General features: G+C 44.7%; 1 protein-coding gene across 7 annotated transcripts in view; it reads right to left on the bottom strand.

The window, feature by feature from the left end:
• Positions 1-3,105: 3,105 nt before the first annotated feature.
• Positions 3,106-10,461, bottom strand: part of LOC120424660 (oxysterol-binding protein-related protein 8) — a 62,322-nt gene continuing 54,966 nt past the window's right edge. For 5 of the 7 annotated variants that reach the window (XM_039588834.2, XM_052706316.1, XM_052706317.1 and 2 more), the window contains 9 exons: positions 8,670-8,819; positions 8,381-8,612; positions 8,061-8,291; positions 7,281-7,733; positions 7,036-7,187; positions 6,796-6,974; positions 5,873-6,737; positions 5,496-5,812; positions 3,106-5,437 (listed from right to left, as the gene is read on the bottom strand). In XM_039588834.2, the coding sequence (XP_039444768.2) occupies positions 5,158-5,437; positions 5,496-5,812; positions 5,873-6,737; positions 6,796-6,974; positions 7,036-7,187; positions 7,281-7,733; positions 8,061-8,291; positions 8,381-8,612; positions 8,670-8,819 (2,859 nt within the window). In that variant the 3' untranslated portion in view covers positions 3,106-5,157. The remainder of the gene's footprint in view (positions 5,438-5,495; positions 5,813-5,872; positions 6,738-6,795; positions 6,975-7,035; positions 7,188-7,280; positions 7,734-8,060; positions 8,292-8,380; positions 8,613-8,669; positions 8,820-10,461) is intronic. The other 2 variants (XM_052706315.1, XM_052706320.1) reach the window with 2 other exon arrangements.

Raw genomic sequence — 10,461 nt, 5'->3', positions numbered from 1 at the left:
TTTGTACCGCCAGCGCGTACCACGGCACTTACCTCGGCACGTACCGAGTGAAGCACCTTGGTTCATACGCTGGGTTCATGCCTCGGGTGAGTGCCAGACACACAACCGAGGCGACGAGCCGAGATTGTCGTGGTGCGCTGGTACGTTGAACCAAAATACCCTCGGCTCGAGAGAGACGGGTACGGGTGTGAACCGAACAAAGCAGGCGCAAAGCAAAACCGAGGTGCATGTGAACCGCGTGTACCGCACGGTGCAGGGAAGCTTGATATTTTAAAAAAAAAACAATCTTGACTTTTAAACTCAATTGTATGGACAGGGGCAAGTAAAAAAAACCCAAATCGTGAATAAATCTTATTTTCAACTAAGCCAAAAGTTGCCCAACTCTTCCGAAGATACCAAATCTTCATAAGTGCACCACTTTTCGGAAAAAAAACAATTTCCACTTAATTTTACGATCTGAACCACTGTGCCGCTTATTCTTTTTTCATTTTTGGAGGGCATCTCCACTGATTTGGCATCAGGATTCTGCCGTCGACAAGTAACTGTGAAAGCGGAAAATTATTTGTCTCCAGCTCAATTTCCATCCATTCACCCTTTACTCGGTTTTTCTTCTGCCCCATACTGTGCGCACTCTTTTCCCAAAAATAACCACAACTCTTATTTGTTCTCCTCTGGCCCGATGAACTGCGAGGTCGCTAGCCAAGATGCAAGATTAAATTTTGGGTTGGCTTGGGTGCCAAGTCACAGTGACTGTTAGATAAGATATTTTTTTTAGGAAGCAGCAAATCATAACTACAATAGAATATCTATTTCAATGGATTTTATTTAGAAAAAACCTATTTCTGTTTGTCCTCCAATTTTACTTTGTCACCCACAAGAAATAAAAAGCTTTCGAAAAAAAAGAAAAAAACATTTCCATAAAGACGTCCATTTGCGCCCATAAACAATTGAGTTTATTGTTTTCGATTTTTTTTCGCCAACATGAATAAGATTTTTCTGCAGCTGAAAAACGAAGGAAAATGGGCGAATGAAAGCGAAAGACTAATCCCTTTTCATAACCCAATTAGTAAATCCCCGCGCGCGCCACAGACAGAGACTAAATTTGCTAGCTCATGGGGAAGGGGGAGGAGGCGGCTGGATAGTTTTTCACGATAATTATGTGTCTCCGGTTTTCTTTTTTTGCTCCTTTGTCCATCGCGGTTTTGTTTCCTTGGGAACAGTTTCATTTTTTGGCAGATGTTTAAAATCTTGGTTGGTGGGCGAAGTAAGCACAGTAATCAGGAAGTGGGTGACAATAAAACAGGCCAAGAAAATGATTTGATGAACAAAACAAACTCGCTATGAAACTATTTACAACTCCCTTAAAAATCTTTCTCTTGTGGACCACCAATCAGTGACCTGAAAAGTGCTAAAAAGAGCAAAAATGCCTCACGGCATGAAAAAGAGGTGGTCCTCACCAGCAGGATCGGTAGATTTGAAGAAGTTAAATGATGGACTCAAAATTCTGCTACCTAGTAGAAAGGATTACAACTACGTTCGGGATTACTTGAACAACACAAAGTTTAATACTACAGCAATGACGATCCAGGTAAACGACCCATGAAACAAGTCCTTCGAGGCCTGTAAGACATGGATGTGAGTGTGCTGAAAGAAGAGCTAAAAACTCTTAAGTTAAACGTGATCGAAGTCTTCAAGATGACGAGACACAACAAGGACATCAAGTATCGTGATCAACTGTACCTGGTTCAGCTCGAGAAAGGATCGACAACGCCGTCTGAGCTGAAGGCAGTTCGGGCAATATTCAACATAATCGTGACTTGGGAACGTTATCGTCCAGTGCACCTAGACGTGACGCAAAGTTCGAACTGCTTGCAGTTTGGACATGGTAGAAGGAACTGTTTCATCAAGAGTCGTTGTGCAATCTGCGGAGGTGAGAACAAAACTCAAGCTTGCATCACAATCAACGAGAACATCGAAGCCAAATGTTTCAATTGCGGGGGCGACCATTCGACCAAGAATCGGAGCTGCCCTAAACGGGCTGAGTTTGTAAAAATTCGGCAGCAAGCGACGACGAGGCACCAACCAAATCGTCGCAAAACACCACCAGCATTCACGGACGTGGATTTTCCTGCTTTGGCGTCACCAGAAGCGGGGTCTGCTCGAGTGGTTCCAAATCTGCAGCAATTGCCGTTGAATCAGCGGCGAAAAGTTGCCGAGAATACACTGCGTGGTTGCAAAACTCGTGCGAAACGAGTAAGAACGCTTGAAGGATTTCTCTTAAAATACAGTTCGTAGTTTACTCGTTCTAATGATTTTGAATATTTCAATTAATTTAGTTTTTTAGTTTTAAGTCAGGATGAGTTGTTAAAATTATTTTTTTCTTTTTTACCCAAATGTATTCTTTTCAGTGCAAAAATTTAAAACAATGTAAATAAATTAATGTTCCCAGTTAATAATAAAACGATAAGTACAACAAAGATGAAGAGCCATACCACTTAAAATGTAAATGAAATGTAATTATCATAGGCATGTTCAAAAAAGATATATTTTCAAAAAAAAAACCCCTTAAGAACCGATTGACTCGATTGTCCGAAGGCCTTGAAAAAAAATCACTTCGAAGGGAGGTGTCCACATGCTTCAATCTTGCCAGGCATTAGGATTTTTTTTTTTTTGCTGTATTTGATATTTTGTAAACCACCACAGTAAAAACTTGTGTAAATATGGAAGGTTTAATATTGGAAGGATGAATATTGAATCATTTATGAAGTAATTTTACATCAATTTAGACTGAAAAAGTGACATTACACCAGAAAAGTGGTAAAATTACACATTACACGGTTTGAAATTATTTTGGGATAAAACTTTTGTTTTTTCTTGCGCATGCCAGAGGTAAATTTCAACATACCAGAGGTGAAATTCAACATTTTTTCTGACAGCAAATCTGTCATAATTCCCAAATGTGATATTATTATGTTTCTTTAGAAGAAATGTAATTATTATAAGAAAGTTCATTAAAGATATATTTAATTTCAAATACCAAAGGAAAGTTCTTCTGCTCAAAAAACAATGGAATGTCATCCGAAAAATTTAAACATCTAAAACAGATAATGTAACCATTTTAGTTTTATATTCGCATTCAGTAACAATTGAATTCATATAATTTGTTATTTTCCCTTTTGTGTGGGCATGTTTGTGTAAGTGTTTTTAAGTGTGTTTTCATGTGTATGTTTTATTATTTCTTGCAAAGCAAACGTTTCCAAATAACCAGCACAAATACATGTTAATGTATATTTTCAATACCGCTGAACTGCTTGATTGTTTTCTCGATATAATGTTTTTCGCGCTCTAAAAAATAACGATGCTTTCCAAACCAAATCCGAACAAATGTTCGCGTGTTAGAACCAGTGAACTTAAACCTTCGGTGCTGGTTTAACATTTTATAATTTCCTGTAGTTTGTTGTAAATGGTTAGGATTCAATAAATGGCAAACATGGGTTAGTTACGATTGCATTTAAGCACTGTTTAAATTTAGTGCTTTACTTAAATTTACCTGACTTAAACTTTATGTGGCTTTCACCATTTTACACAATATACACCAAAACTTGAACCATTTTGTGATGGGGTGGAGGAAACCTTCGGTTATGCAATATAATTCCACTTAACAGATACACTTAAAGTAGGATGAAGTAAGGTAGAACCTACCAAGGATTTACTGGTAAACTTAGGAAGCAAATTATGAAATATTACACAGTTAACGTCCCAAAGTTTCAAACAGTTTTAGTGGGCGCAATTCTCCAGCCTAAACTTTTCTCTTCTCTTCCCTCACTGCACTGCACTCCGTCCTCTTTCAATCTTATCCTTTATTGCATTCGATTACCGTGTGACTAATTGTTGTAAGTGCGTTAGTGTGTTGATTTGTTCATTCAATGACCTAATAATTTATTCTTCATTTAATTGTTTTTGCTCAAGCTTTTTTAAACTGTTTCTTTTTCACTACAGAGGTCCTTCTGCAACCCCACTAACCACAGATTCTTCGATATTCTCAGCAAATGAAGAGCTTTGTCTCTATGCTTTATGTTTAGGTCAAAAACCTAACGGAATGTAGAGTAGATAACGTTTTGGAAGAAGGGAGGAAATGACAAAGCTTTCCACAGGATATCCGCTAAAAGCTGGAGTTACTTTGTCAGAGTGGTGAATACGTGCTGATGGTTTGTATCTTGACTGTTTAAGTAGAGGGGTAGGTGTCTTGACTGCAACAGCTCAAGTGCGACTCTGTGCTTACTACCATCGACCAACTAGTAATACCGATTGCGTTTGGGATGTGCTTTTCTAAAACGGAGTTCAGAATCAAGGTATCGATGAGCCAATGAAAACTAACAAAAGGTAAGTGAAGTGCTGACATCGTGTTGTGTGCTGAGCAGTGGTAAGTAGATGTTGCTGTTAATGTGATTCAGGTGACTATAGCCGAGAATGTGGTTATTCGCCACCAGGTAAGTAGACGATTCTGTCAATTTTGTCATTATTATGCGCTGAGTTATTCCAGCGTTCGCATAAAACCTTGCGATTGCACTTCCCTCGGAAGGGACCATCCATAAACCACGTGGACACTTTAGGGGTGGGGGGGGGGGTATGGCGATTGTCCACGATCCATACAAAAAAGTATGAGCAATTGTCCACGAGGGGGGGGGGGGTATCAAATTCCCAAAAAAGTGTCCACGTGGTTTATGGATGGTCCCGAAGGGATGCGTTCGAGTAGAAACGTCACACGAATCGCTTCGATCGAACGCTGGAACAGAGTTCTGTCAAAATTTACTGAAAAGTCTTTATTTTATCGTGATCTATTATTTTCGAAAGTTTGATAAGAAATCACAAGTTTGTTTATTTTAACATGTTGAAGCTCTATGAAGTGTGCTATATTAAGTTTTCCACCAAATATTGGAAATTTAAGAAAGCTGTCATATAACGGCGATTAGCTATTGACTTAAAGTAATATTCTGTTATTTCTAATCCACCACTCTCCTCTCCTGTTCCCCTTAAATAAACCCTTCAAAACTGTCCTGCTTCCAGCAGTTGGCAATTGTTTCGATTATTGATTGTTCTTGATACTAAAAATTACACAGAAAATGTCCAATAGAAAATATAAAACAAAACAACATTCTATTGACTACCAGTGCTGCCAGCACCACCGGAACCACTTCCGGCGGCTGCCGCTAGTGACCGTTTCGTTAGATACCATGCGATAAAGATTTGCAACAACAGCGCCAACACTCCAAATGCGATCCCCCGCAAGGTGGTCGGACTTACGAAACCGCCGAGGGCGCTACCACCCTGGTTCTTAGGCGCCCAATAAATCTTGTCCATGTCCAGCTGCAGCTTCGAAAGCTTCTTCGAGTGCTCCTCCAGCTTGCGGTTGATATCGTCCAGCGATTGAATAACCCTGAAAGATGTTTGGATTGTATAGGTTGAAAGGTTGAAGGTTGAGCTTGGAAACCTACCTCGTGTTGGAGAGCCCGGAGTCGTGGGCGTCGTTCGAGTGACTAGAGTCCGAGTTTGGATCGATTAGATCCGGCGTGGACGTGTTGGACGAGATTTTACGAGACTTCAGCACGCCCGCGGTCAGAGCGCGGGTCTTACGCAGCGAGCCCCTCGATTCGACCTGCAAAATACTCAACGGATCCGAGCTGACGACGGATGCCGTCCGGACCATCGGTGCTTGGTGGCGCGTCTTTGTCTGTATCCGGTAGTTGCTCTCGTATTGGCGAAGATCGTTGCGCGGATCCCAAGGGCGGAGGTCGGCATACTTGTAGTGGTACTATGGAGGGAGATACATTTGAAAAGAAAGTCTACAAGAATTGACGGGCGCACGCCGTACCTGTCCGGTGACCAGATCCTGCTGGAACAAGCCCGGAATCCACTCAGTGCAGGTAGCCTTCCTTTCCTTGGCGGAGATTCGCTGAGCTTCCTCAAGGGCGGTCTTTTCTTCGGTCGCCCCGACTTGGTCGTCCCTTCGGATCGCAGCGGCCACATGTTGCCACAGTCGTTCCGATTCGTTGGTTCCCTGCGATTCCATTGGGACGGTGAACCGCTTCAACCGCTGGGCACGTACTTCCGTAGTGGGATTGAAAAGGACCGAATCTTCACCCGTTCGGGAGTCCTTTATCCGAATCTCTCCGTCCCAGTGACCGTTGATGCTAGCTAGCGTTTCCTTACCGAGCTTTAGCTTACCCGTGACTATGTTGATGTACTCGTTACCTCCCAAGAACGGCTTCAGCTTGAACTCCAGCTCCGTCTTGTAGCCGGTGTTTTCACACTCCACCGATACCTTACCACCGAGCTCCATCGAAAGTGTTCCCATCAGAATACCCTTGCAGTGAGCGTACGGAACCGTCAGCGTGTAACTCTCTCCCCGGGGCAGCAACGTCAACGTGGCCACTCCCTCCAAAATCGCCGACGTGCTGTTGCCGTAGAACTTGGACTTGGCCAAAATGCTGCAACTGATGCAGAACCCGTCCTGTCGGTTTGTCACATAAAACACCGAAATCGGAGGATGATGCGAGACTTGCTCGGCAATGTAGAACGTTCGGCTGCCATTCTCGTGCTGCCAGTAGCAGCGGAACGTTTCACCCAGAATGGGATTGTACGGTTTCTTAAGACCTTTAGGTTTCTTGTAAAACCCGGACAGGTACCACTGAACTACCGTCTTCATTCGCGTGAAGGGATCGTCCTCCAAGACGGCCCTGAAAGGAGATATTTATCATATTTTTCACACTCGGAACAAGCAGACCCTGAACTCACTTTGACAAAAGATCTGCATGGTAGTACGAATCCGCAAGTTTGTCTAGAAAGGAGCGCGGCTCCAGAATAAACGTTGGCAGTACAACCTTGCTCAGATCCATTCCGGGTCGGACCTGCTTCACCAGGAACCAGATTAGGCTTTTGTGCTCCTCCGGAAGTTCCTCCACTTGTTCACCGGCCTAAAACGAGCGCCTGTGAAAATTGTACTGCTACACAAACAGAAACAGAGCTTTTGCTTACCGCACCAAACTCCTCCTCCGGCGAGTGCACGTACGGCGTCTCCGGGAACTCCTCCACCTCCACCATGCCTTCGCCCATGTCCGACTCCGAGTCGGACTCGCCGGCCGACATCACTAGGGTGCCCTGGTCCGGCTGACTATCGATGTCCAAATCTACAAAATCAAGCGCAAGTTAGAGATATGTGATTTTAACCGGATAACAACTACGATGGGTTCAAAATTAAGATCATCAAACAACAACTCCACCCTCAATGCAATATTGACCGTCAGAGATCCGGATCGTGATTCCCGAGTTGGCTTTGCTAAACTCTGCCGGGCTGCTTCGGCGACGTTGCTTTTCTCCCGGCGTCATGTGGACTTGCCGCGCCGGAGAGAACCCAACCTGCAGCGAACTGCGCCGTCGGTCAATATCGCCCGCTTCGTCAAAAACATCGTCCGACGGGGAAAGCATCCCGGAGCGCAGCTGATCGTCCTCGTCGAATCGTCCAGGTGACCGCGGAAACAGTTCCGGCGAATCCCGCAGGTAGCGCTCCCAATGGGCCACCGCCAGGTACAGCTGCTGGAAGATGGGAGTCGGCGAGGGACACGAACTACGGGGTTGGGACTTTTCGATCGAGACTACCGGGAGGTTCCGCTTGTCCGGCGGCGACGGCGGGAGGTACTTCATCAGGTAGTTCAGGTGCTCTTTCAACTTGGGAACTGTGCGTACGTGCCGGGGTGGTGCCAATTACAGGGACAGGACGTAGTACCGGGTAAGCCAACAGGGGGGTTTGATGGGGTTAGATAGCACAAGTACAGGAGGACACAACGACAACGAGAGATGGCCCAATCAGCGGAAAATATTAGCGACCGTGAATCATGAGTGAGATTGCGAGTTTGCGAGGTGCAAGCAAATTTCAGACACGAAAGAAAAATAAAACGAACGAAAAAAAGGAACCGAATTAGTAATGATCAGGGCGAAAAGATCAAGGGGTCTTGGGTAATCACCGAACCCTTGCATTGTTTCACAACTTCCAGGAAACTTACCATGCTCGTCAAAGTGCTTCTCGTAGTCCGCTTCGGACCACTGGGTCTCGTGCGTGGAGCTGGCCGTTCCCAGGTCTTCCACAACGCTCATGTCGATGGCCGGAACGGACCGCACCAGCAGGGCGGAACACCGCAGTGACAGCTCCAGCGCGTCCAGCCAGCACTTGCCGGCGGCCTGACTGGGTGCCCGGAAGATCAGGTAGGACGTGGGCAGTGGTTGAACCACGGCTCCTACAAAAAAACGTTAGGTTAGCTTCTCGATTACGACAAAACATCGAGGTGATCAGGGAAGTGCCAATTGATTTAGAGTAAAGCCTCACCCATCGTCTCCTTATCCGGTCCCCGCGGGGCCCATATCGTCTGGTCCATCGGGTGGAACAGCTTGAAGCAGAAGCCATCCTTCTTGCTGGGCCGCTCGATAACCTGGCAGGACGTCAGCAGCACCGTACCGACCCAGTGGCTGCTCTTGGTCTTCGGACTCTTGTAGATAAACAGCAGACCCGGCTTCAGCACGCACCACAGCTTCGTCCACGACTTGAGCGTGCCCCGGATCTACGGTGAAAAGGAGGATTAGAACTAGTCTGGTCGGGGAGTCGTGCTGGAACCTACCTTCAACCAGTCCGCTAGGACGATGACGGCCGGATCCTGGAGGGAGTTGAGCAGCTCCGACGCTACCCGTTTCTTCTCGCGGCGGTAATTCTTTCGTTGGGCTTTGTAAGATTCCTTGCGATTTAGCTTGGCGGCATCGTTGTTCGATTGCTGTCGCGCGATTCGATGAAGAAGGAAGAAGATCAGATGAGTGTATCGATGAATAAATATTTTATCAACGCGTTATATGGTGGTATGCCATTCTTGGAGATATAAAGGAAAATATCTGAGCGGAATACATTAAACGTTAGTACCGCGAGCAACGTCTTCAGGGCAAGGTGATGACGGCGAATCTCGCTCGAATGGGTGCTCTCAGCTGTGTGACTGAGAGGATAATCCAATTTGATGGCAGAATAATTGATCAATTCTTCGCTTAGGGCTTGTAATGAAGTTGGTGGGATGGCTTATGAGAAATTATGATAATGGAGTGATCTAATACGGTCTGCCAAATGAAGTTATTTCTTCGTTTGTTCACAAAAATCTGATAGGTTTTAAGTGACTAAGGTGAGGTAATAAAATGTATAAATTCATGTCCGTTGAAATTTCCAACAAATGATTGCCAAACTAGAATCACTTTCAGCAATTTCTTCCACGAACCAGACATAATGGCTCCACGTGGTGTTCACACAGGTCGGCGATTAACATGAAAGGCGCGCCTGAACCATAAATTAATCCTGTCGCAATACCACTTTCTCCAACGCGCTGCCCACAGTTTTCCTCCTCACGTGATCCAAGAAGACGTGTTCTTGGGGAAACTCTGCCTTCCACACTATATAGCCGATGCAAATTGCTCCACTAATGACTGTCGGAACGATTTACCGGGGCAGGAATTCTGGCCGGAATTCATGCGCTGCTGCTCGTAAAAGAAATCGTTCAAGAAGCTAGACAAATGGCACCGTCTAAGGCGCGGGAAAGCATTTAGCAAAGTGTTTGACTTCTGCATTTTCCTGGTACCTGTTTGCTCGGGGAACTGCGGGAAGTAGTTACAGCGCTATTCAATCACGTCCGGGATTAGCGAGAAGAATGGTCTCGAGCGTATCAAAGAAGATGGCTCTCTACCACTGAAGAAATTGATGCCGAGAAGCTGTCCTCGTTGAGTAAACAGCTCAGAGTTGGAACAGAAAGTTCGGGTAAATGGTACCAGAGTCTAGCCGACTACCCTAACCCGGCGAAGCTCGTTTTGAATAGGAGCAGATGAATACAGGCAGGTTCACACCCTTGAAAAGGATTATGGAAAGCTTTCTCGTTAGAGTTCCTTGTGTAGATGTGGAACCATTAAAAATCTTGAAACGAATAGGACTGGCAAAGAAAGGCGCAGAAAGGAAAGGTTAAAAATCTTGAAACGAATAGGACTGGCAAAGAAAGGCTATATCAAACTGTTACAATCTGTCAAATGCGTAAATCGTTTGATGGTCGTTTCATGTGTTCCTATACTACCGCTCGAAGCTAGTCCGTCCCATATGTAATTTCGCCAATTTTAAGGTAATGATGCAGTTTGGTTCGAAATCATGTAAACTATCAGAAAAACCAATACAATTTAGTACTTTGTTCTAGAAAACCGAAGAAAATCCACTTTTCGTGAAATTCTAACACGTAACCTTATGGGCGGGACAACATTGACGTGCGTTTTTCTCGGCTTGCTGTTTTTACATATGGGACGGACTCGATTAGAGCGGCAGTATAGAGGAGAAAAGCAACTCGCGACAAAATTTTGAGGCTAGGAATTTTGACAGGTATGATTTTCATAAACTAT

This window comes from Culex pipiens, chromosome 1, assembly GCF_016801865.2.
Source record: "Culex pipiens pallens isolate TS chromosome 1, TS_CPP_V2, whole genome shotgun sequence".
NCBI classification, from domain to species: Eukaryota; Metazoa; Arthropoda; class Insecta; order Diptera; family Culicidae; genus Culex; species Culex pipiens.
The sequence above is the reverse complement of the archived record's forward strand: the minus strand, read 5'-3'. Positions and strand labels throughout refer to the sequence as shown.